The sequence below is a fragment of the Hirundo rustica genome, chromosome 1 (genome assembly GCF_015227805.2).
Source record: "Hirundo rustica isolate bHirRus1 chromosome 1, bHirRus1.pri.v3, whole genome shotgun sequence".
Taxonomy (NCBI): domain Eukaryota; kingdom Metazoa; phylum Chordata; class Aves; order Passeriformes; family Hirundinidae; genus Hirundo; species Hirundo rustica.
The window spans coordinates 155,810,557-155,836,747 of NC_053450.1; the positions used below are offsets into that span (position 1 = coordinate 155,810,557).

Below are 26,191 nucleotides of genomic sequence, written 5' to 3' on the forward strand. Positions count from 1 at the left end.
TTTCTTCCGTGATGTTTCAGTGTCCATCACCTGCATCCACAGGGTTTGTTCCAGTTGTTCTGTCAGGAGCTCAGGCTCAGCAGCCTCCTCAGAACTGGCTCCTCCCCACAGTCACAGCATCATGAACGTGCTGCCGAGGTACCGAGACGTGCCAAGCATGGCCAGGAGCTGGTCTTGGAGGGGCAGCCATGCCCAGCTCACTGTTCCATGTGGCAGGTTGTTTGTGCTCTTGCATCCTCGTCTTCCTAACAGTTGGAATATTTCACTTTCTTTGACCCAGTTCACATGTGATGAATCAGTTAAACACAGACTGCGCATGTGTGCACTCGGTGGCCCTGGCTCTCTGCAGCTCTTCCTTCATCACAGCACCTGTGGAACTCCTGTGTGGGTGTTGCACCTGGGGTTGACAGGAGCTCTCTCTGTTGAAGGTTCAGAAGTCACTGGCAGGTGACGTTGCTTTTGTGTCCATGGTGGTTCCCCCTTCCCTGGGACTCAGCAGTGGAACCTTGTTGTCCAGCGCAGGGCTCTTCACCGTGCAGAGGAGCTCCCGGGCGACATTCCCTTCTCTGGACAGTTCCCAGGCTCTTGTACTTGTGGAAAAGCACAGCCAGATCAGGTTCCCTCTTGTTCTGTGTTTCAGGACTCCAGAAACATTCCTGTTTCCAGACAGGCTGGGATCATCCGAGCCACCCACCTACTCACAGCATGGAATTATTTTCCTTGCTCTCTCTTCATGAGGAGGAAGCTGAAATGCTGCTTGGGTGGCTTTTCCTCTGTTAAGTTCTCATTGTCTGTCTTCTCTTGTGGAAGATCCATAGCTTGGGTGAAGGTTGCACCTCTCTCTGAGACCGGGCTGTGGGTCATGGTCACTGCTCTGCCTGTGCAGCCCCTTTCACACTTCTCTGAAAAGTTTTTCTCAGAATAAGGCTCTGATCCCACTGGGGACGGGGGGTCTCTCGTGGAGCCCCGTCAGAAGATCATCACCCTGCGTGGGCTCCATTCCCGCTCTGCGTGTAGGTGGGATGGGGGAAGTCACTGTGCCATTGATGCCACCCCTCTGTGAGCGTGAAGCTGGGAGGAGGCAGGCTGCCCCTTCTGGGGTGCTGGAGCTCACCCGCCCTTCTAGGGGCAGCTCCTCCTTGCGTTTCTGAAATACTGTTCAGAGCTGCCCGGGAGCTCAGGCTGCCATGTGCCGTGTCACAGTGAGGTGTTCCGGGCTGCAGACCTGAAATGCTTCCATGCTGGTGTTGTTTCTGGGATGTCCCTAAGCTCCTGTCCCGTGGCTGCCCACACTCCTGGCAGGGACAGGGTGGGAGTGAATGGCCTTGTCTGGAGGAGATGAGTTGTTGACGTGGGTGCATGGCTGCACGGTTGGATTTTCCTGTTGCCATGAAGCCCAGTGAGGTGTTAGTGAAGCCCCTTGTGTTCCCAGGCCATGGCTGCCGTGGTCTGCAGGCACCAGAGATGTGTGCCGGCCTCAGGGTCTGCTCAGAGAGACTCCAAACCAGCAGCAGAGATGTGTTTCACACAGAGCTTGAGCTTGGGATGTGGCACTCCGTGCTTCAGGACCCGGGAATGACGAAGGCTGGAGTCCTGGGGACGTGCATTCCCATTGGCATCACAGCTGTCCTCGTGAGCCTGGGCATGGATGAGTGGGGCTTGGAGCTGGGCAGGCTCCGGGCTGCCTTGCAGCCTCATGTCTAACAGGCACAGTGGGAATGACTGCCCAAGGAGAGTGACCCCGGTCCTGTGTTCTGGGAGCAGGTGGAGGTGCCGTAGCTGTGCCCCTCTGCTGGGCACAGCTCTGTGGAACCCCGCTTCCTCAGGCCTTGTCCCACACCTATGTTTCAAAGGGCTTCAGCTGGGTTTCTCTGGCCGTTTGCTGCCCTTCTCTTTGATTTCAGAACTTGAACATTTTACTGGTGAAAAAACTAGAGCAGAAAGAGAGGAAAGGCTTCCCAAGCACCTCTGTTGACCAGGAGCAGTGCCTGGCATTGGATTGGGTTGCCCAGAGAGCTTGTGAGCTCCCCATCCTTGGAAGCGTTCAAGGCGAGGTTGAATGGGGCTTGTAGCAATCTGGTGTAGTGGAAGTTGTCCCTGCCCATGGCAGGGGGTTGGAACTAAATGGTCTTTAAGGTCCCTTCCAACCGAAATGATTCCATGATTTTTTGGATGTCACCCAGTCGCAGTCGTGCGCGGCACTCCCTGCCCTGGCGTGAGGCCGTGTGGGGCAGGTGGTGTTCTGCACTCGTGTCCCCAGGTAGCCCGTCTCCGACCTCTCTGACCATCCGTCTCCTCCTCCAGGCCACCAACGGTGGAGGAGCCTTCAGTGACTACTCCTCCTCTGTGCCCTCCACCCCAAGCATCAGCCAGCGGGAGCTGCGGATTGAGACCATCGCTGCCTCCAACACCCCCACCCCCATCCGCAAGCAGTCCAAGCGGCGCTCCAACATCTTCACGGTAAGCGGCACGGGGAGCCCAGGAGCTCTGGGGGGTTTCAGCAGAGGAGAGGGCGAGGGAGCGGGTCACAGCGGCCTGACCCCACGGGTTCCCCTGCACGGCAGCCCGTGCTGTGCTGGCAGGAGGGCCGGGGGTGCAGGAGTGTGTGTGTGTGGGAGGGACCTCCTGCGTGTGCAGGAGCCGTGGTGCTGCAGGCTGCTTCAGGCAGAGCGTGCGTGCATGGGGAGCATCTGGGAGCAGGACATTCCTCACACACATAGGAGTGTGCAAGGGCGCACTCGTGTGGGTGTGTAGTGTGTGTGAGCTCCTGCTCGGTACAGGGAGTGCAGCTGTGCATGCACAGCACCAGTGACTCTGCTGCGGGGACATGCATACCCCGAACGTGGCACGGAGCCCCTGCTCACTGGGCCTCCCGTTTGGTGCTGGTGATGCTGTGCCCAGTGGTGCTGTGCAGAGCTCAGCACCTGGCATGGGGCCCCACTCACTCCCGTTCCTGAATCCTGCGTGACTTGAGCAGCGCACGTGGGAGCTGCTGTGGGTGTGGAGGGAGGGAAGACGGGAGGCAGCGAAGCTGTGGGCCCCAGGTGGAGCAGGATACATTTGCAGCCCTCAGCTGCGCTGGTTGCCTTGCAGCCTGCCTCTCTGCACGCTGTCCACACAGTGTGCACAGTCCTGCCCTCACACTCACCCTTGCTCTGAGCACAGCCATGAGTGTCCCTTCGCTGTGAGCACACGCGTGTCCCAGTCCCACGTCTAGCATAGGTGTAGCCTCTGTCCCCTGTGTACGTGTGCAGGCTCTGGCCTTGCTCCTCTCCCCATCTCAATGTGCTTTCCAGCCACCATTGCTCAGCACACCGTGTCTGCTGTTTGTGGAACCGGCCACCACAAAGCCCTTGTACCTGTTTGTACCGTGTCACCCTTGTGACCAGCCGCTATTGCTCTGAGCCCAGACCATACAAATTCACTGTCCTGTGCCCCATTCCTCTCGCTGCACCGTTGGCATCCCAGATTGCCCACTCCCTGTGCTGGGAATGCGTCCATGTCCCTTGGCTTCTGACATCCTGGAAGCTCCCACGCTGACCTCCTGAATACTCCATGCATCCCCCCGGTTGCATCTCGTGCACCCCCAGCTCTCAGTGCACACCCCAGGCCCACGCTCACCCCGTCCGTGTGCTGCGGGCGGGGGGGCTGCGCTCCCCATCCCCTCCTGCCAGCACACGCCGCCCCTCACAGCATGGTTGTTCCCTCACTGCCTTCCCCTCCATGTGCTCCCGCCCTCTGGAATGCCCTGTCGCTCTCCCGCAGCGCTGGCGGGTGCCCGTCCCTCCGTCCTGCCGTCCGTGGCTCGTGCTTGCTGCGGCGGCCCCGGCGCGGCGCGGGCGCTCGCTGTGCCACCGCGCGTCCCGCCGATGCCCCTGGACTCGCCGGCTCACGTTCACGCCCTCCCGAGCCCCGTGCTCACTCGCTGGGGTGGGCACACGCTTGTGGGGGGAGGAGGAGGGCGGCTTGCTGCGGGGCTTGCGCTTGTTCGCTGTGGACGTCATCGTGCGTGTAGGGGTCTCACGCGCTCACTCATCCTGGGCTCACGCTTGCTCTCGCCGCGGGCTCACCTGTGCTCGGCGGCACGCGCTCGCTCGCCGCGGGGATGGGGCTCACCTCACCTGCTTGCTCGTGTGCTGGTGCACATCCATGGCTCACGTTGACGTCTTCACCCATCTGGTCGTGGCAGCAGCAGCAGCTTCTGATACTTCCCACAGTGGGACAGGACCAGGAAGGGCGGGAAGGGAAGGGAAGGAAAGAGCAGGCTGTTTTCTGCCACTAGCTTTTCCCAGGCAGGCAGCACAGGTGTAGCCAGCAGCCTTGGTCCCCAGGTGGGCATAGGCCTTTCCGAGGTGCAGTGCTTGGCCCAGCTCTGGGAGCCACTGTAGCCCCAGTCCCAAACTATGCCTGACTCCTTTGCTCCTCCTCTCCTCCTTCTCCTTCCCTCCCTCTCCTTCCTGTTCTCCTCTTCCTCCTCCTCCTCTCCACTTCTACTCTTCTCCTCCTCTCTTCTTCTCTCCTGCTCTGGCTCCTCTCCTGCTCCCCTCCCACTCCCCACCGTATCGCATTCCCCCTCTGGGGGTCTGTGTGCCCCAAAGCTCCAGGTGGAGACAAACCCTGCGCCCACTCCCGACCCCCAGCCCCAGCCCCGACTGCTGCTGCCGCCGGCGCCCACTCCGTGGCCTGTCCGTGCTGTCCACTGGCACCCATCGCTGACAGACTCGTGTCCGTGTTCTGAGTATAACTTGCCAAACTCTTTATTCTTTCGATATTTGCAGATATGTGCCACTGTTTCCAACTTTTCATCAACAAAAAGGCCTTTCCAACTCCTTCCAAATTAGAAGATCCAGGTGGTTACACACGGCACCTCTGTACAAATTCTCTCACTTTTCATTGCCTCTCCAGGGCCGGATAAGGGATGGGCACTGGGATTGATCTAAGATTAGAGGCTCGCCCGCCCTCCAGCCAGCATGGGTCCCCCCCTCGGAGACACGCAGGAGCCTTTTAAATCCCCCCAATGTAAAGTCTAGGAAGCGCTGAGACGGCCTGCGCCTGCACTTTAAGCTGGGACATTTCTGGGCCTGCTGGATGCTGTCTAGGCACTGCCCTTTCTCGGGGATGCCGGGCGGACGACCCTCCTGGGACGGGAAGACCTGCAGACGCACCGGGACCGGGCGACAGCCGCGCGTGGAGCTGGATGGGCCAAAAGACGCTTTGCTGCTGCCTGCGGGAGCCGCTGCAGCGCCTGCCGCTAGCGCTCCGCTCCTTCCCTCCTGCACCTCTGCAGCCTGCATGGACTCCTGCTCCTTCTCCTCTTCTCCTCGCAGCCGAGCAGCCATCTGTGTCTCTTTAGTTTTCTTCTCTTTCGATCTCTTTGTTTGGTTCTGGGCCCAAAATCTGGTGAATCGGTGTCCCAGGCGCGCGGGGCTCGTATCCCTTTCTGATCCAAAGCACACGGGGGCCCTCCTGGACCGAGGGGGTGTGTAGGACGCTCCAGAGAGATGCTGCCGCTGCCTCCTGCCATTGTTGTGATTCTGAATGTATTGGTTGTGCTCCATGCCATGTATGACTTGGTATTTCCCTCTGTCCTAAGCACTTTGAATGAGTTCTGCTCGACAGACTGTAAATTTCATATTGTATTTATCAGAGTTTGCTCTCCCCGTGGCCCTCGGGCGCTGGTGGGTCCCGCTCTCGCCGCTCTAGACGTGTGGTAGATATTTATTGTCCATGCTCTTTTGTAAGGGGCTGGTATCTCTGCCCGGTGACCTGTGCTACTTTGTATGGTGCAAGTGTGTTACCAGAATAAATCTGTTGGATTAGTAGAGGTGTGAGTTCCTTCACTGCCTGAGCCTCTCCTGCTTCCATCCATGCTCCACCTGCATCCCATGCCATTTCTGTCTGTCGCCATGGTCCTGTGTGCCCCACGGGAGGGGGGCCCACATAGCCCCGCTCTACAAGGAGGAGGACAGCTCTGCTTGCACTCGGGGGAGAGGAGAGGCGAGGAGAGGAGAGGAGAGCTTGCCGGGGGGCTGGGCTGGAGCGTCCCGAGTGTCCCTAGAGGGGCCGCGCGCCGGGGGAGCTGGCCTGGGGGAGAGCAGAGTGGTCAGGTCTGGAGCCTGCCGGGGACAGGGGACCGTGCGTTTCGGTCTCCCGCGCCCAGCTCTAACGCGCCTGTGTCTCTTCTCTTCCAGTCTCGGAAGGGCGCGGACCCGGAGCGCGACAAGAAGGTGCCGGAGTGTAAAGCGGACAGTATTGGCAGCGGGCGGGCCATTCCCATGAAGCAGGTTCGGTGCTCCCCCTTCTCCCTGCTGCCAGAGCAGGGTTCAGGGAGTGTGGGCTGGGGCGCCTTCGCTCGGCGCGCGGCGCGGCCCGGCTGGGGGCCGGTTGGTGCCCCCTGCCCCGGGGGGCTGCACGCCCGCCGGGCCCGGCAGCGAGCGCGGGGCTGGGGCTGCCGCTGCGGCCCTGTGCCCTGGGTGGGTGGGGGGCTGCGGCGGGGGCTGCGGCAGGGCGCTGGCGGGGGCTGCGGCGGCGGCTGCAGAGCGGTTCCAGCAGATGGCATCCATGCCCCACGCCCGCTGCAGCCCCTGCCGCAGCCTCTCTCTGCTCCTTCCCTGCTCCTCTTCTCTCCTGCTCCTTTTGACTGCTCTTCCCTGCTCCTGGCAGGACAGGAAGGGGATTCCCCTCTTCGTAGGGTACTATGAAAAGCTGTGAGCACAGTGCCCGCACCGGGAGCTGCTGGGAATGTAAGGGAGGCACTGCTTCCTCCAGCAGCAGTGCATTCTGCTTCTGCCTCTTGGCTTCCAGGGAAGCTTGAACTGTCTGGATCCAGCCCGGAGCGTTTTGCCTGCCCCTGTGTCCGTCACTGGCAAGCAGTGACGGGTGATATCCAAGTGAGCCAAGTGGTGTGGATTGGCTGGATGGTGTTTCCATCAGGATTTCCTTGCATTACAGGAAGGACTGATCTGGCAATGCCTGGTTGTGTTCCTGCCTTGCACGTTGTGCCCCTGTTGTGGATCTGTTTGCCCCCCGCTGGCCCCTCTGTGACCCATGTGTCCCCCAGTGCTGCCAGGGCACAGGGCCAGTTGTGTCCCTGCATTGCAGGAGTGCTGGGACACGAGGTAGGAGAGCAGAGTCTACATCCCCACCAGGTTCTGGCTGCATGGTACAATTCCATGCTGAGATTCCATGGGGAAGGACTCAGTGAGGCCAGGCTAGCTGAGGAGTGAAGTGGTGGGTCAGAAGAGAGAGACGCTGCTCACTGCTGGAGCTGCCAGAGCTCCTGCTCTTCCCCACCCATGGAGTAATCCTGGGGCAGGTTTGTGCAGGGCTGTTGGTGCCCCGGGCAGGGGGCTGTGCTGTGCCGAAAGGAGGGTGGTGTTGGGAAGGCAGCATTGGCAGGGTTGGCTCTGGGGCCAGAGGGAGCAGTGACAGGAGCAGGAGCAGGAAGAGGCGGCCCAGCTGCATGCTGAGCCATGCCCTGCTCTCTGCAGCAAAGGGGCTGTTGGTGTGTGTGGGGTCATTGTTTGTGGTGGGTCACCGTTGGTGTGCAGTGGGTCATTGTGGTGGGTTTTTTGGGTCACTGTTGGTGTGCAGTGGGTCATTGTGGTGGGTTTTTTGGGTCACTGTTGGTGTGCAGTGGGTCATTGTGGTGGGTTGCTGTTGGTGTGCAGTGGGTTGTTTTGGTGGGTTTTTTGGGTTGCTGTTGGTGTGCAGTGGGTCGTTGTGGTGGGTTTTTTGGGTTGCTGTTGGTGTGCAGTGGGTTGTTGTGGTGGGTTTTTTGGGTTGCTGTTGGTGTGCAGTGGGTTGTTGTGGTGGGTTTTTTGGGTTGCTGTTGGTGTGCAGTGGGTTGTTGTGGTGGGTTTTTTGGGTTGCTGTTGGTGTGCAGTGGGTTGTTGTGGTGAGTTTTTTGGGTTGCTGTTGGTGTGCAGTGCGTTGTTGTTTGTGATGGGTCGCTGTTGGTGTGCAGTGGGTCGTTGTGGTGGGTTTTTTGGGTCGCTGTTGGTGTGCAGTGGGTTGTTGTGGTGGGTTTTTTGGGTCACTGTTGGTGTGCAGGGTCATTGTTTGAGGTGGGTTGTTGATTGCTGTGGGTCACTGGTTTGCAGTGGCAGTGCCCACATGCTCGGATTTGGGGTCAGCCCAACCTGGGCAGCAGGGGAAACAGTGAGTGCTTATTCTGTAGTGAGGTAGGGGAGGCTGACAGTGGAGCAGCTGGAGCCCTCAGTGAAACCCGACTTGGTTCCCCAGATCCTGCTGCTGCCTGCTGGAGGTCCTGAGAGGGACCTGACAGCCTTCTGTGTCTGGACCTTTGCTTCCTTTTCCAGGATTTCCCTCCTCTCAGCAGAGCAGGGTGATTGCTTTACCTGCTCCTGTGTGTCCGTGCTGCCAACAGGGCCTGGCCTTGTCTGGTCTGCCAGACGCTGTGTTGGTTTCGTGTGATTAAGTCTCTCCATGCTGTTCGTGGGTGAAATGGGGAGAACTGGGACCAACGGAGGCCCAGGCCTACAAACACAACCCGTACATCCTTTCTGGGCTTTGCAAGGAGGAGGAGATGCCGAGCTGCTGCCTGGTTCAGGGCTGAGCGGAGGGACCGGGTCATGGCGGCAGCAGCAGCTCACAGGGGGAGCCTGGAGCAAAGAGCTCCTGTGGGAGATCCAGGTCCATGCTGGGTTCAGGACTGGCACCTCTTCTAGCCAGAGTTGTGAGAGGTGATTTCACAGAGATCAGAGATCCTGGCAGTGTTTTTACAGGAACATACGTGGCAGGAGGTGGTGTTCAACAGGTGGACACTAGCTAGTGCCAGCAGATACCGACATGTGGCGTGTGGGGAGGGGGCTGTCAGGGGGTCCACAGTGAGCTTAGCAGTACAGCTTGGCACATTCCTGTCATGGCCCTGTGCCATAAGGTGTGATGGCATGGTACCCCAGATGGGGAGAGGAGCCGAGACTCCCAGGAGGTGTAGCTCTGTATCGCAAAGATTCGGGGCAGGGGATGGTTGCTCTGGTCTCTGGTATGGACCTGTCCCTTCTGGAAGATGGTGGAAGTTTCATTGCTTGCTTTCTCTGTGAGTCAGTGGGAGAGTGGGGCCTTTAGTTTTCCTCTTAGACTGCTCACTGCCCAGCCGTAAGAGCAGAGAAGCTGGCGAGTTTGGGGCTGTGAGTGGCAAATGGGCATGATCTCCTGCCTGGGTTTGTGGCCAGCATTGGACTTTTGGCTCCTCTTGGCTTGGGCACCGCTGGGCTGGCACGTTTGGTGCTGGGGCTGCTGGCAGGTCCCCTCAGGAGCAGTTGGGATCCTCTGCATGGGAGAACAAGGCTGGTCTGAGCTTACATTGCCAACCGATGGCTGAAGGCAGCGAGTGCTGTGGGGCGGCAAGCTCACCCATGGCACCCATGGCTGCAGTCACTGTGATCCACAATCCCTTCCTGTCTCTGTGGGGACAGGACAAGCATTGGGAATCACTGGCAGCCCCCCTGAGCACGTGAAGCATATGTTGCTCTTACAGGTTACTTGATTGTCACTTGTCACTGCCTTCTCCAGCACAACACCTCTGGGTGACCTGATCTGTGTCCCTTATGCACATCTGGAAAAGATGGAGCTCCCCTAGGGGACAGGAGAGACTGTTGGTGTTGGGGCCCATCCATACCTGGGACGGCGCCGACGCACCCTCCAGGCAGCTGGTGCCTGTGCCAGGGCTGCTCCGTGCCGGGAACTCAGGGTCCATGTGCCGCAGTGTGCTTTTGGGGATGGTCCTGCAAGGCTGGAGGAGTTCCCTCAAAGCTACACACTTGTCTCCGAGAAGTGGGTTAATTAGGTCGGGAGACGAAGCTTCCTCAGCTGTTTGTTACCAGGAACGAGCTCCTAATTGCACATCTACGAGATCTTTCTGGGAGGGCTGCGTGGAGCGCGCTGGCAGCCTGGGGGTCCCCTGGCCCCTGGCCTGGCTCTGCTCGGGCCATGCACTCCAGCAGGGCCCAAGGCGGGTGACTCCTCCTCCTTGGGAGCTGGGATCATGCTGGGAGCTTAGATTACATTTAAATTGCCATTTGCATTTTCCAATCAATACGCGACTTCACAATTAAGTTTGGTGTTAAAATTCTTAGCAAAAAGTGAGTGGAAGGGAGATTTGTGGAGTAAACGAGTCCTCTGGGGGCCATCGCCGCTCCCTGCTTCATTACGCTGCATATTGCTGCTGCTGCTGCTTTTACTGTGCACCAGCACAGCCCAGCGCGGCACAGAGCCGGGCACGGCCCACGGAATGCCGGGAAAGGGAAGAACCGGGAGAGGAAGAGGGTCGGGTTCTCCTCCCTTTGTGTGTGACATGGGAAAAAACTCGTGGAAGAGTTATTTCCTGCAAGTTTCCCCACAAGGTGCAGAGGGAGGTTGAGGGGCACCCGCACACGCCAGCACAGCGTCTGGGAAGCCACAAGGAGCCTGGCTGGGAGGCTCGTGGGGAGCATGGCTGGACGCGCCCCCCGTGGGCTGTTCCCCCTTTTGGACTGTTCTGGCTTGCAAAAAGGGGCTGCGGTGCCGGGTCCTCCTTCCCAGCTCTGAGTTTGGTTGTGCTTCAGTTTACCAAGTTGCAGGTTTGAGGCTGACCTGACCAGCTGTTCTCTGCTGGCAGCGTGTGTTTGGGGCAGGCTGGAAGTGCTGAAGTGGGTGTTTGGTAGCATCAAGGTGCATCGGGTTGACGTCGGGGAGGGGAGGACCTGTTCTGCAGGATGCTACGAAAGGGCAGGTCAGACTGTGGAACTGAGCCAGGTCTAAGGCCAGAAGGGGAATCATCATGCCCAAAAGGGATCATTACATGCCCAGGAGGAATCTTCATGCCCAGAAGAGATCACTGTGCCCAGAAGGAATTGTCATGCTCAGAAGCCAGAGAATTCCACACAGTGGCTGAGTTAGATATGTGACTTTAGCCCGGTCTGGAGTAGATTTGTTTGAAAGATACCAAACGTTCTGAATTACAGGGAATTCACCATCTACCTGGGTGAGCTGGTGGATGTTAAACTGGCCTTGTGCGGGAGGGGGAACAATCGTTTCCATACTCTGTGTGGGAAACGTGTGGCCCAGCTGTGGTGTTAGGCAGGTCCAGAACCAGTGCTGAGGAAACACGGGTACTGCTGGCTGCGGGAGGGAGCACGGCACAGGAGCCAGGCAGCTGTCCTGCCCACGGCACGGCATGGCATGGCACGGTATGGCACGGCACGGCAATGGCATGGCACAGCATGGCATGACACGGCACACAGGAGCCAGACAGCTGTCCTGCCCACGGCATGGCACGGCGTGGCACGGTACAGCAATGGCATGGCACAGCATGGCATGGCACAGCACACAGGAGCCAGACAGCTGTCCTGCCCACGGCATGGCACGACATGGCACGGGCATGGCACGGCACGGCAATGGCATGGCACAGCATGGCATGACACGGCACACAGGAGCCAGACAGCTGTCCTGCCCACGGCATGGCACGGCATGGCACGGCATGGCACTGCATGGCATGGCATGGCACTGCATGGCACTGCATGGCACGGCATGGCACTGCATGGCACGGCACGGCACAGCACGGCACAGTGCGGCATGGCATGGCATATGCATGGCATGGTGCGGCACACAGGAGCCAGTCAGCTGTCCTGCCCATGGCACGGCATGGCATGGCATGGCATGGCATGGCATGGCATGGCATGGCATGGCACGGCATGGCACGGCATGGCATGGCATGGCACTGCATGGCACGGCATGGCACAGCACGGCACGGCACAGTGCGGCATGGCATGGCATATGCATGGCATGGCGCGGCACACAGGAGCCAGAAAGCTGTCCTGCTCATGGCATGGCATGGCACGGCACAGCATGGCTGCCATCTGTCTGGGAGGTGCAAGGACATCAGAATCCCGTCTCCAGTGGGGAGCACCGGTGTCCATCACTGCAGGTTTTGTGGAGGGGTTGCAGTGACACGGTGCAGCTGAGCCTGTCCAGGGAGGGAGGGGCGAGGTGACCTCCCAGCACTCCTGCAGCTCTGCTTTGCTGTGACAGTATCACAGATGGGAGTTAACACTGCCTGCCCTGGCTGACCCAACAAGCGCTGCCAGACTGAGGTACCTTCCCCACGCTGCACTGGGAGCTTGGGAGCTGCTCAGTGATGGCACATCCAGCCCAAGAGCTCACACGTGGGATGCTCCCACCCAGTCCCTGTGCAGGACCGGCCCTGACAGCCCACTGCAGGGTCCTGCCACCTGGCCCCTGGGCAGGACTGTGCCTGCTGTCCTCAGCAGCTCAGTTTGCCCAGTGATAGGAGGCAGTTGGGGTTAAGGATCAGTCACTGCAGTGATTTACACGTACAGTTGCCGCATTACCTTTCTTGGAGTTCCTTTGGGCAAGGTGTTGAGGAACTAGTCTGAATCAGAGGCAGGTTGGCTGCACCTCTGTAAGTCCTTCTGTTGGACACAGGTTTGCCCTTTGTTGGGGAGGAAGCAATTTCTACACCCTTTATAACCACGCTTGTTCTGAGACATGGATATATGTTTGAGACCTTGCACTTGACTAGTTCTTGTTCCATCCATTACTGGCTCTATGAGTTTTGTACAACTGGTGTTTAAGGGTGTTGTTGCTCAGTTAAAGACCTGACAGAAAGCTAAAAACACTCATCAGCACAGTCAGTCCTGCCATCAGATACTGTGTTTTACCCAAGGGAGAACCAGGCTCCTCTAATGTCCTGTTTGCACTGCTGGCATTGCCTGCTCTGCTCTCCTCTCACTTTGCCATAGCTTTTCCCTAGGTTTGCTTGGTGTGAGCATCCAGCCGTGCTTCCAGGGGTTGTTGCTTGCCCCCTGGCAGACCTCAGCAGGGCAGGAGCTGTTGGTCAGCTGGCACACTCTATGCCATGTTCTCATCACCTTCTGACTACTGCTGAGTGAGTTCTTCAGCTCATGTCCTTTGAGCTCTTCAGGGCAAGGGATCTGATCCTGCCTACACACAGCTTTGCCCTAGCCACTCTGTTTTGCTGTTCCATCTCTGCATGTGCAGGAGGCAGTTCCTTTTCCCGCTGTTTGCTGCCCGAGCACCGAGCTGGAGTGGTTATGGGGACTTCTGCCTGTTCTGCACCGTTTATTGCTGATTTCACGGCCATGTATGGCAGTGTTGTCCCCCCATCACTTCATGCTGGGCCTTTGCGCCGTGCAGGCGCAGCGGCTCAGTCTCCAGGCACTGGGACAGAGCCCCTAAATATGCCGAGGCTGGCAGGGCTGAGACTTTCTGCCCAGGTTTTTGAGGAGAGGCTGGCCTGGGGCCCAGATTTTTTGCCAAGTTAGGAACAGGCAGTCTGGGTGTCTGTCCAGACAGCACTTTAGGAAGGGCCAGGCCTGACAGTTGGTAAATCCAGCTTTTTCCCAGACTTTGTTACTCATTCCTACTTTGTCCCCCCATGCTGTGCTTCCCTCTCTGCCGTCAGAGTGCTTGATGTGCTCCCCCTGCTCCAGAGTCCTTGCATCTGGTGTCTTGCCCCAGCTTCTTTCCCCCTCTCCACCTTTGCCCTTACCTGGTACATGATAAATTTTTGCGGGAGGTAGATTTCCTGGGGAGGCAAAAATGAATGGGGAGAGGATGAGGATCGTCTGTGCTCTGAGCCTTGATTCAGATCAGTGGAGTTAGTTCTGGGTTATCCTGGTGGGAAGAGGGAGTTCAGCACATTCAAGTGCAATCATTTCCTGGCCCTGGCAGTGTGTTGTGCCAATGACAACAGGGTGGGTCTGAGGTAAAATCCTGAGAAAAGGGGATGACCCTAACTCTCAACTGCACTCTCTGCTGGGATGTGTCCCTGCTCTGTTTGACAGCTCTCAGAATCATAAGCAGGCAAGAAAAGGTGTATCCCTTAGGAGACCTGTATTTGGAGTGTTGTTTCTCAGTCAGCTCCTGCCTGTCCCCACTTTTCCCTGCCTTGACTCTGTGCTTTGGGTGGTGGGAGAGGGTCTGGGGGCAATCTGTGTCTGTGGTATTGAGGTTGGCTCCTGTCCTGTGTGGGCACTGCCCTTCAGCATGGGAAGAGGTTGTCAGAGGGAGTGGTTTGGGACACCAGAGGATGTGATGGGTCCCTCAGAGGACCTGAATATTGGCACTGACATGTGGAGACCCTAATCCCTGAAAGGGTGGGGGCTGTCTGTGGGGGCTGAGGGGTTGGTAAGGAAAGGGTGCAGCCCAGGGAAATGTGGGAAAGCTGACCTAGATGTTTTCTTGAATCTGCTTGTCGTTTCTTCTCAAAGACCAGTCTCCAAGGGGCATGAGGTGCCTGGAGCAAACACCGTCTGAGACTCGTGACTCCTCTCTTTTAGGGCATTCTCCTCAAACGCAGCGGCAAGTCCCTCAATAAGGAGTGGAAGAAGAAGTACGTGACGCTGTGTGACAATGGGGTCCTCACCTACCACCCCAGCCTGCACGTGAGTACTGGGCTGAGTGGAGGAGCAGGGTGGGACAGAGCAGTGTCCTTCATGCTGTGGCTGCTGCTGCAGGTCATGGCAGAGAGGGGCTGGGGAAGAGTTTGGTAGCAGGTGGAAGTTCTGGGCTCTGCCCTGTGCAGGAATTCAGTGCTGGCCACCTCCAAGGCAGCATTTTCAGCAGACCTGTTTTTTACCAGGGTCTGGACGAGACTCTTTCCTGCGGGGTGTTTGTTCAGTGCTAGGCTGCTGGAAACACACTTTGAGCAGGACTACGCTGGGGAGCTGCAGTTCCCTCCTGTTTGCCCGCTCAGTCCATTAAAGCGGGGCCTACCCTGCAGCCGGATGAGGAGCAGGCAGGGAACTCCTTGCAGCCATATCTGATGGTGCCATTTGGGTGTGGAATAATTTTCCTGGCTGCTAGGTATTGGGTAATGGAGATGAGGTGCCTGTGCAGAGCCTGCCGAGCCGAGCTGCCGTCGGTGCAGCTCCGATCCTTCTCACCGCTGGCTCAGGCGCGCAGCTGCCGCCCCATCCATCTCTGTCGCCTCCCCACTGTGGGGCTAATGGCTTCTTCCCTATTCCCTCTTGAGCACAGTTTGCTGCTGCGGCAGCAGCCACGGACACGCGCACCTGTGACACGGGCCCAGCGCCTCTGCCAAGGACGCACTGCCGCAGGACACACGGGCAGTGCCTGGGGGGCACAGGGTGCTTTAGGGGGCTGCAGGGAGAAGAACAAGGTGCTGCAGCTCTTGGGAATGTTCCCAGGCCCTCAGTCTGTCCCTGGTCTCCTCAGATGTGTGCTATTAGAGTGCCCTGAGCTTCAGAGTCTTTCTCCTCGTTGCTGCCCCTGCACCCTCACTCCAGGGTTGACTTTGCTCGGTTATCCAGCTCCGGAGCCCCTGGACCCTCCTGATCTTGAACTGGAGACCCTTTCTCTAATTTGTTGGAGCTTTTTCTTAGAGTCCTCAATCCCCGTGCTGTGCTGTAGTCTGCAGTTCTCTAACTTTGTAACCCCAGCTTTTGGTCTTGGGAGCACCGAACCAGGAGAGAGTGGCTGCTGCGCCCGCCTCTGCATGTGTGCTCACCTGTGCACCTGTGTGTATGGGCTTATCATATTTCCACCGTGGAAATTACCATGCTATTACCATCCGCTGTGGAGGCAGAGCAATTTCTGGGCTGTTGTTTAGCTACTCTCAGATGCTGCCACACACCAGGTCTCTCTCCTTTTTTCACCATTCCTTCCTCAGGGGGTGATTGAGATTGATGCCACTCGCTTTCCTTCTTGCACTCCAGTGTTTCATTTCATTACTGCATTGCCCTGGGAAAAAATCTGGTTTGCTTCCAGCTGGTGCCACTGGTGATCCACAGCCCGTTGCTGAGGGTGATGCCAGCTGAGCCTTTCCTGCCCGGTTTCCACGAGGAGCTCTGAACCTTGCACCTGAGATAGGAGATGTGTTTACCTACAGCGAGGGTGGATTACACGTGGGCACGGAGCATGGGCTGCCCAGCCTGTCTGCACAAGGCTGGGCTTCCGTGTGCTCCCCTGTGGCATCGCTGCCGAGGAACTGGGGAGAGGACCCTGGCACCCACCACCGTGTCCCAGTCCTACTGCAGTTTTGGCAGCGTGCTGGTGCCATCTGCACAGCCTCTCTGCCTCCCTTTCCCTCTGTACCTGCTGTACAACCTGCTGGCAAGGGGTAGACGCGGGGACAAGCAGGAGGAAGAGGTAGTCCAGAGGAGGATCTCCCGTTGTATCTGCTCCTCCCCATCTTCCAGAGTGAATCAGGAGGTGCTGTGATGGATTTTTACTCTGTGGCTCGAGGCAAAGCTCCCGTTGTCTTTTCACAGGATGATACAAGCAGAGCACAGTCAGGGCTGGAGCAAACCTGTGCTCCCGAGGATGGGCACGTACTCTTGTATCACTTCAGTGTGGCAGCAGATCCCAGGCTGGCTGGCACAGGGTGAGGGGAGCTGTGCCCTGGAACAAACCACAGAGCATCAGCCAGGGGCATGTGCAGCATCCGGTCCTTGCCATGGGATGGGGAGTCCCAGCTTCTTCCCTACCTGTTCTGCCCTGTGTCTGGGGGATGGCAGCAAAGGGTCCCTGAGGGCAGGCTGAGCTCTGCAGGAAGAGAAGATTCTCTGTCCATCAGGTTGTGCACTGCCCCAGAGCATTTTTGTGCTCTTTGTGTGTTCCCAGTGGCTGTTCCTTGGCATGAGGCAGGGCAGGTCCTGCCTTGTTTTCTCTTCCATCTCTCTTACATTCTCTCCCTGTCCCTTCTGGGGTGGGTATCAGGACCTCAGATGTCACAGCCCTAATTTCTTTCTTCTCCAGTGCACATCTGGCCAGGATGTGTCTGCCCCATTGGATGGCAGTCAGGGCCTGGCTCTGGCAGTGCTGATTTTACCAACCAAAGCTTCCTGGTGCAGCTCTGTGTCTTTTGGGAGTTCATCACTCAGCCTATTTCTGGATCTGGGTCGTGGCACCTCCAGCCCAACTCAAAAGCCCCCTCAACAGGAGTCAGGGGTAAACTCCAGTTTGCAGTCACAGGTTGATGAAATGTGTGCTGGTGAGCTGGCCCTGGCCCTGGAATTGCTTTCCTGCTGGAAGCAAATCTGCCTTGACCACCAGCCCCGACTCATGCTGGGGAACTGTGGGGCAGTCAGTGGGTTCCTGCCCTGAGGTGCCACCTCTGCCTCTGCACCCGAGCAGCTGGTTTCAGGGACAAGCGGGATGCCTGGAAATGGAGGCAGGAGTGCTGGGGGCCTGCTCCTTGGATTCAGCAGGGCTTTCCTTGTTGCATCTATATTTCTACCTTTCTGTGAGTGTGTTCAGCGACGGGAAAAGAACAAGTTGTGTGAAGAGCCTGGTGCAGTTTCCCATCACTTCCCCAAAGCCTTGGAGAGAATTCTGCTGCCGGGAAGGTGCGTGGCTGAGCCCAGGCTCGCTGGCCGCGCTGCGCAGAGCCAGGGAAGCAGCTCCCATTTTGCAGCCAGTGGAGCCATTCACACAATCACCTTCTGTTAATTCTATCTGCAACATCAATTAAATTGTTTGTAGAAACTAATTGAATGTGGCTTAATCACACATCTTAATAGCTTTCCACGCTTTGAACTCGTTGTTAATTCCAGTAATAAAATGAAATGAGAGAACTGGCTGGGTAATTAGCGAGGAGGCTTGGGAAGAAATTGCTGTTTTATGGTAGGTAATAAAAGCCGAGCGCCAGTGACCGCTCGCTCCGGCAGGCAGCCGGCGACCGCCGCAGTTGTGCTGAGTGAGGGAAAATCCTCCAGCCCCTCCGAGGGTCCCTGCCCAGGGCTGTCACCAGGCCCGCACCCAGCTGGGAGCAGCTTGTGGTGTTTGCTTAGGCTGGTGGAGTCAGAGTCAGCCAGGCTGCTGTATGGGGAGTGCCAAGCCAGGCTCCAGGTGCCTGGGGACGTGGCAGGGTGTGCTGCCCCGAGCCCGGGTTTGCTGTGGGCGCAGGATGCCTGCGTGGGGCTCACTGGAGAGAGAGGAGTTCAGACCAAGGTGTGGAGGTGCTCTTGGGAGACCGTGACCCTTACAAATAGCTACCTGAGAGCACAGAGCATGGCCTGTGCAGCCCCTATCAGCTGCTCTTGGGTCCAGGATGGGAGGATTGTTGCTCTTAAACTGAGCTTGTTCACGTCTTTATCTTCTTGGATGTGGAAGCGGACAGGGACCATCTCTGAGTTAATATTTTTGGTGACCTCCTTGTGAACTGAAGTAAACCCAAGCCCCTGCAGCAGCCACAAGCTCTCCCTGGACAGCTGTGGCTCCTGTCCTGATGGCAGCACGGGAGCCCAGGGATGGTGTACCCAACTCCCTGTTCCTCCCAGAGCCTTGAGCTCCAGCGTTGGTCCCTGCTCCCTCGGGATCTCACCATCAGTTCCCTTCTGTAACATCGGTTGGGTCTTCCTCTTCTGAGGGCACAAGCCTGAGGAGGAGCTGGCCTCATCAGAGAGAGCTGGGGAAGAACCACGGTGCCCCACGGAGCAGGGAGGGGTGGGAGGCACGGGAAAGGACACAGCCTTCAGGTAAGATTGGGAGCCTGCACCCTCATTCTGAAGCTGAGATGCTTTTGGAAGACAGTGATAGTTACAGTGGGATTTTGGTTGTATTTGGTTGTCATTGTCTACCAGAAGAAGTGGTGGAAGCACGAAGTTTTGAGTAATAGGAAGCTGTGCAGGTGAATGAGCAAGGGAGTTACCTGAGCTCTGTTGGTTTGGGTTTCTCTTACCGCAGCTGTGACCTGAGAGGGAATTTTTAGGTATCCCATTGCTTATGCTGTAATAATATAATATAATATAATATAATATAATATAATATAATATAATATAGTATAGTATAGTATAGTATAGTATAGTATAGTATAATATAATATTATATTGTATTATATTGTATTATATTATTTTATATTATTTTATATTATTTTATTTTATATTATATTATATTATATTATATGCTGTTGCAGTTGAGTGCTGAGATTAAACAAGGGGTGACGGGGAGGAGGAAGTGCTGGCCACCTGCGTGCCCTGTGGCTCCGTCTGATCTCTGATCCCAGCCACGCTTCCCCAAATGGGTTTGTCCTGGCATCCGCCAGGGCTTAGTGCTGATCCTGAGGACGGGGAGCTGAGCGTGTTTGGCTGGGGCAGGGCTGATCCTCCACCCTTCTGCCCCTGCTGCAGGACTACATGCAGAACGTCCACGGGAAGGAGATCGATCTGCTGAGAACTACGGTGAAGGTCCCGGGCAAGCGGCTCCCCAGGGCCACCACGGCGGCAGCGCCCAGCGCCAGCCCCAAAGCCAACGGGCTGGCCAAGGAGAGGAGCAGCTCGCAGCTGGCAGGAGGAACAGGTAAGAGCTGGTGTGGGTGCCACAGAGCCGGCAGCCGTCCCTCCACAGCGCCTCAGCAGCCCTTGGCTTTGCTGGGCTGAGAACAGAGCCCCTGCTGAAGCGTCTTGCTTTCACCACCCTTGGGGAGGCCCTTGGGTGGGAGTTAGCATTTCTGTGCAGGTCCCAGGTAGGCTGCTCTGAGGATTTTGTGCTGGTTGGTGTCCAGGATAGAAGAATGTCAAAGGATTTAACTGACAGTGTGAACCCCTGAGGAATTTCCTCACCCAGAGTGTTGAGGGCTGGTGAGCTGCTACACGTGGTGGAAGCTGCTGCTCCCTAAACCAAAGGAAATCCCAAGGCTCTTGGTTCCTGACAAGTTGTATTCTGTTTCTTCCTGGTTTTGGGACCCTGTTTCCTCCTCACTTTCCCCTGGAGAACTGGTGAAGATCTGGTTTGGGATCATCACTCTGTGTGCACATTGAAGAGTTGCCCCAGAGTGTGGTGAGGTGAGACTGGGAGTCGCTGCCCCTCTGGCTTCTCACAGAGAGTTCCTGTCACATTCCTCCTCTCACAGAGTTCCTGCCGGGCTCCTCCTTGCTGCTGCTGCCATGGGAAGTTCTCACCCTGCCTCGGGGAGCTGTTGAGCTTGGGGCCTTCCTGCCCATATTTCCCAGAGCCTACTGCGTCCTTGGGTGTCCTTGGCCAGGGTGGGCAGTTTCCACCTGCCTTCTTCCCAGCTGCCTGTTGGTCTGGTGCACAGGTTATGGAAAAGGCTTTGTTTGGGATGCTGAGTGCTGGTGCTGCTGCTGATCACAGAAATCCATTGAAATCCAGTACTGCCACTGAGGATGAGCTTGGGTGACACATCCCCATCGTGTTCATTCCTGCTCCGTGCCCCAGCTCTGCCCTGTGCTCAGATGCTGTCAGCAGAGTGTCCTGGGGCTGAGGGGAGGTGGGATGCAGCTGGGGTGAGTGTCAGGTGCTGCCGCAGTCCTTGGCATCACACACACAGAGACACGGGCAGGGAACGGGGCACAGTAACATCACTGCTCGCGTGCTGCCAAGGAGAACATCAGAGGCCTCCCAAACCCCAACTGCTGTTCTTGTCAAGTCAGAAGTCATCTGTGGATAAACCATCTGTTCTGACCAGGGCTGTGCAGCTCTGCCTGCTCCCTGCCTTGGATCTCCACTGCACACTGATGCTCTTTCACCATCATCACGACCCACACTCAGCGTGCCCCAGCGTGGGGACAGTTCCTGATCCTGGGCAGGGACACTTCTCTGCCTGCGTGTCCGAGGTGCCTCGTCTGAGCTCTGACTCAGCAGAGGTATCAGGGCTGGGGGAAGGATTCAAACCACAGAGGAGCTTATGCTGATGCCAAACCAACTGCTCACTTCACCCCATATCCTGCTTCCAGCAGTCCTCCCGGTCCTGTTGGGCTCTCAGGAGAGGGTTGGGATGTACTTGGATTACTGATCACTGCTGCTGGAAAACCAGGGAGTGAGTACAGCATGAGACCCTTCAGTCTGGGCCACAGAGCTGGAGCAGGCGCAGTGCATGGGAGCTGGAGTTAGAGCAGGTTACACGGGAGAGGAGATGCAGTTTCCTAGCAGGGGGGAAATTAATGTTGGAATACTTTATCTGGAGAGCAGCTGGACTTAGCAGTGCCTGAGCCTTTAGAATGAGATCAGTTTTCTGCTCACGAGATGTGCTTTAGTCCAGCTCGTGGGTGTTGCTGGCCGTGTGTGTGCAGGGGTGGGACCCTGTGGTAGGAGTTACCATGTAGGGTCTGTGGCTTTGGGCTCCCCTGCTGTCTCTGTGCCCCGGGCCCTTGAGCAGAGCAGTGCTCTGGGCTGCCCAGAGTGGCTGTGTCCACCTGGGGCTCAGCACTGGGACAGCAGCTTTAAGCACATGTTGTGTGTCCTGTCTTGGCTCAGGTGTGTCTGCAGTGTCAAAAAGGGTTTTCTTCTGGTACACAATCGGCAAAGGCTTTTCTGAGGAATTTTTTTGTCTCTCTTTGATGTCTCCAAGCCCAATAGCAGTGGATGCAGTTACCAAGTGCACTGATGCGACACAGACCCTCTGGGGTGACGTGCTCTTATCCCTGTGCAATGCCTGGATGGATTTAGGGTTGGATTTAGGGTTGATCGAGAATCTGCCTGGCTTCGAACTAGCAGTGACCTTACAGTTTTTCCAGCTTTGGGGCTGTGGATGCAACTGTTACTGCATCCACTGGGCATCTCTCATCAGACACGTATTTTGGGAACTGGAGAGGAAGCGCTTCAAAGTTTGCAGTTCTTTGCCAGTTAATCTGTAATCACAAGTTAATCTTCAGAGGACACAAACTTTGGAGACATGAAGGATTTGCTGTCTTGCCCCAGGAGTCTCTGGGCAAAACCAGGTGGCCAGTGGTTAGAGCTGAGAGCAAGTGTCTGTGGTTCATCTGTGACCTGAACTCTGCAAAGGTAAGTGAGTGTGCTGGCTGATGTCCAGTGCACACACAGTCCTTGCCTGGCATGAGGAAAGACCAGGACATAGAGGGGAGAAGAAGAAAAAAATAAAATCTCACCTTTCCCTGCATGTGGATGAAATACATGGATGCAGTGCTCTGGTGAGGATTCAGAGTAACTCCAAAGCTGGAATAGACAGCTTCAAGGTAAATACGATAGGGATGAGGAAGGGACTTGTGTTTGTGACACCAGTGGGGGCTCTGAGCTCAGTCATGATTCTACCCCAGTATTTAAACCATTCAAGAAGGCAACTTCACTCTAGTTAAGCTTGGTTTTATTTTGGGTTAGATGAGTTCCTGTTGTCCAGAGGAGGCCATGGAGATGCTCCAAGGGCTGGAGCCCTCTCCTACAGAGATAGGCTGAGAGAGCTGAAGGTGTTAACCTGGAGAAGACCTTAGAGCCCTTCCAGTGTCTAAAGCCTGGACAAGGGGCAAGGGGGAATGGGGAGTGACGGGGCAAGGGGGGATGACGTTGTGCTGAGGGAGGGGAGGTTTAGATTGGATATTAGGAAGTTCTTCCATTGGATATGAGGAAGTTCTTCCATGTGAGGGTGGCGAGGTCCTGGCACTGGTTGGCCGGAGAAGCTGTGGCTGTCCCGTTGCTGGCAGTGTCCAGGGCCAGTTTGGACAGGTCTTGGAGCAGCCTGGTCTGGTAGAGGGTGTCCCTGCCAGTGGCAGTGGTTGGGCTGGAGAGGGCAGGAAAGGGATGATGAGGTCGCCTGCCGGAGCTCACAGGTGCTGTGGCCTGAAGGCAGGTGTTCACTAGAGCTGTGGCACTGCTGCGTCAGGTGTTCCCTTCAAATCCCTGCTGCTCCTCTTCCCGCTGGAATGTCACTTCTCTTGTCCTCTCCCTCACAGCCCCCCAGATGCATCCTATGGTTCATCAGGTTCACCTAGCCGTGTGCTGTGCTGTATCACGTGTTTTTGGCTCGAGGAGCAAGGGCAGCTCATATCAAAGTGCAAATGGGATGAAAAGGGACTTCAGTGGGGAGGAAAGATGGTGGCACAAGAGACAGTGACACCACAAGAGCCTAGCCTCAGCCCTGCTGAGCCCTGCGTTCTCGCTTCCCAGAGGTTTATAGGGACCTGCTCCAAAGTTAGCAAAGGGGAGCGGGACAGGGAGGTTCTGGACCCGTGGCTGTGACACCTCTGCAGGTTTGTACATGGCACGTACCACGGCCGTGCACGCAGCACAGCAGCTGGCCCTGCATTGCAGCTCCATGATGGCAGGGGATGTCAAGAGCTGAACACTAGGAAGCCTGCCTTGGAGGGGGAAGTGAGGAGAAGGAAGAGGCTGCGGCGATGCTGAGACGTTTGTGGTTGCAGGCAGTGATTGGAGGTGTTTCCAGCAGCAGACAGAGATGGGACTGAAGGAAACAAACGTGAGGGAGCTAGAGCACAAGAGTGAAGGGAGCAGGCTAAAGGGAAAAGTTCTGCTCTGCGCTGGGGGGCTCATGGGGGATTCTCCAGCTTCGTGAGGACCATGAGTCTGTGGGATGTGCTGCCAAGCAGGAGAGCAGACGGCAGCTGTGCCCTCAGTGCAGGGGAGGCCGAGCAGGACAGGCCAGTCGGACTCAGCACCAAGTTGTGAGCTCGAGCTCCGGACAGTTTTGGGTGGGGACTGCTGATGGTCAATTCCCCTCAGCCCGAGGAACAGTCTGCGTGGTCTGACACGTGGTGTTGGGGCCGCAGCGTGAGTCCTCGTCCTCCTGCTTCTGCAGCATCACTCCCGCACCTCCTCCAGGGACAGCATTTTCCAGAGTGTGCGGTGGTGGGAGGCGCTGCTTGGGATGCAGAGCTTGGCTGGTGCTCCGGTTTGCTCTGAGGAGAGGAGCTGTCCCTGGGCTGAGTTCTGTGTGCTGGCACCGACTCCTGGCCCCACAGCGCAGGCCAGGGATGGCAGGGGATGCTGCTGGGGATCTCGGCTGGGTGCGTGCTGACGCCCGACAGCTCTGGTGAGGCGTCGGGGCGGATGGCCCGGGGCACTCGCCGAGGCAGGCGGGTGCGGAGCGTGGTGCCGGTGCTGGTGCCGGGGAGCGCCGCGGTGCCGGGGCCCCCCGCCAGGCCCGTGCCCCCCGATGCTCTGCCTCTGCAGAGTGAGGGATTGGCTCCCCCAGGCCGGGGTTGCTGAGCCTGCTGTGATCATGTCACGTCGGGCTCCGTCGATGTTAACATCTCATTATCTTTGTTACTGTAATTACATTATCCGCTGCTTTATGCAGAATTATTCTCCGAGGACTAATTGATGGATCCATGTTTAATTCATTAATCATTAGCATCAAATTCGACAATTACAGTGCACACTGATTGTGGAATTTCAAATGTAATGAGGGAAGAATTAACAAAGAAAAGGGAAAACCTGTTTCCCTGGCGCACCGCTGCTCGCCGTGGGGGACAATGACATTGAGGGAAGAAGAGCAGTGAGAGCGGGGTGGTGCAGGTCATGGCAGACAGGAGGCTGGTGGATCATCTCCTACCTTTCTCCTGGTTGTGGCTGCACGACAGATTCTTCAGGTCAGAGCAGGGTCATTAATCTCCTACAAAAGAATGGAAATTGGGGACTCAAGAGGGAAAGCTCAGCTTTGACTTTTGAAACAAAGTTGCTTTTGCTTCCCCCCCCACCAGCAGCTGGTGTCACCCTGCCCTGCCGTGTGTCCAGGAGCATCCCAAGTTACGCCTGTGCTCCGCACTTTTCAGGGAGAGCTGGATGGATTTTGCTGTCCCTGGGATTTTCCCTCAGTCCCGTGGCTGCTCTGTTCCATGCAGCGTGTGGCTCCACGGCCGCCGTGTCTGGTTTCGGTGTGTTCTGCTGGGAGGCAGGGTGCTCTGCTCTCTATTGTGGTCCCTGTGAGCTGGGCAGCAGAGTGAAAGCCAGAGCAGGGCCCCCAGTGCCTCCCCCCCCTCAGCCTGAGGTACTGCTTGGGACGGGATGGGGGCAGTGCCCACGCACAGCTGGTTCGGTGCCAGCTGTGGGGATGTGCCCTCCATCCCTCCCTCCCTCCCTCCAGCTGGGATTTTGGCTTGCTCACTTGGGTTTCTGTAGAGTCTGGCTGTAAAAGCCCAATGTTAGTCACTGCTGTCCAGCCAAGGGCCAGGGCAGGGGCTTGGAGTGGATGATCTCTGAGGTCACTTCCAACCCAAACCAGTCTGGGATTCTGTAACTCAGACATGGGGATGCTGAGCCGAAAGGAAGAGGGTGAGGGTCCCTCTATTCCTCTGTGTGGGACTTCTGCCCTTCCCCATAATGTGTTAAAGGATTGTTTGTAGTCTGAAGATGAAGCTGAGATGAGAGATTTACTAAAATTTATCTGTAATTAATATTTTGCATCATGAATCATGTATAAAATACTGCAAATTCATATGTATATTATAAATATTATACATTCACTATTACAGTCATACAGTAACCTCTTACCAGTGTTTATCTGCCTGTCTGAAGGTGGAGGATGAATCCAAATGTGAGGTTTGAGCTGTTGGTTTAAAGTTTTGCATTGACAGGAAGCTAAAAATTATCAGGACTCAGTGGGAAGAGGAGGAGTGTGGCTGCAGCGATGGGGATGGCACAAGGCAGGACAGGACCAGCAATCCTTGGTGCCTGGTTCTAGTGCTGGTCAGAAGGCTGGAGGGCCCAGATTCTGCTGGGTCAGCTCAAGGCTTTATTTGCTAGGATATGCTACAGTTAGGGTGAATTTCATATTTTCAGGCATTGTAACCTGATTATCTCAGCTATTACTTCTTTCTAAAGAAGGAATACTGAGGCAAAGAGAAGGTGAAGCCGAAAGTGTTGAAAGCATCTGCTAATTCTGTGCCCCCAGTTTGGAGCCCAAGAACTGCTTTTTCTCTCTCAAGAATTTGGCCTTTTTTAGCCCTTCCTCTGTCATTCGGAGCTCAGTCTGCCCCAGGCAGTCAGAACCTGTCGTTAGAGGCTGATATGGGCAAGGGTTGATCCAAGTCCCCGAACAGTAGTTCCAGGGATTTTGCAGTGGTAGGTGGGTTGGATCCTGTGTCCCCAAAGCAAGTACTCGGCTCTGAGGCCCTCTCAGTTGCTGACACTGGTGAGCTGTGGCTGCCCTATCCTGGAAGTGTCCAAGGCCAGGTTGGATGGGGATTTGAGCACCCTGGGTTAGGTGGTTGGAGGAGTCCATGCTCCATTGCTGAGCGAGCCCTGTGCCCAGAGGAGATGTAGGATGTCCTCAGGTCTCTGCTCCATGCTGCTGTTTCGGGGAGTCCCTGCAGCTCCAGCAGCCCTGTCCTGTGGGAGTGCCCAGCGGGGTGTGAGAGTGCCTGGCCGTGCTGTGCCCTGACCCTGCTCTCCCCACAGCGCGGGCTGTCCCCTCCTTGTCCAGAGCTGTGACAGAGTGAGGCCGTGTCCTGACAGCCCCCGACAGACACAGCTC

At 56.8% G+C, this 26,191-nt stretch overlaps 1 protein-coding gene across 3 annotated transcripts in view; it reads left to right on the forward strand.

Annotated features, from left to right (window-relative positions):
* Positions 1–26,191, forward strand: part of AGAP3 (ArfGAP with GTPase domain, ankyrin repeat and PH domain 3) — a 109,368-nt gene that overhangs the window by 56,104 nt on the left and 27,073 nt on the right. For 2 of the 3 annotated variants that reach the window (XM_040065856.2, XM_040065846.2), the window contains exons 8-11: positions 2,305–2,460; positions 6,192–6,284; positions 14,325–14,429; positions 19,137–19,305. In XM_040065856.2, the coding sequence (XP_039921790.1) occupies positions 2,305–2,460; positions 6,192–6,284; positions 14,325–14,429; positions 19,137–19,305 (523 nt within the window). Of the gene's footprint in view, positions 1–2,304; positions 2,461–4,778; positions 5,825–6,191; positions 6,285–14,324; positions 14,430–19,136; positions 19,306–26,191 lie in introns of those variants that run through there. The other variant, XM_040065862.1, reaches the window with a different exon arrangement.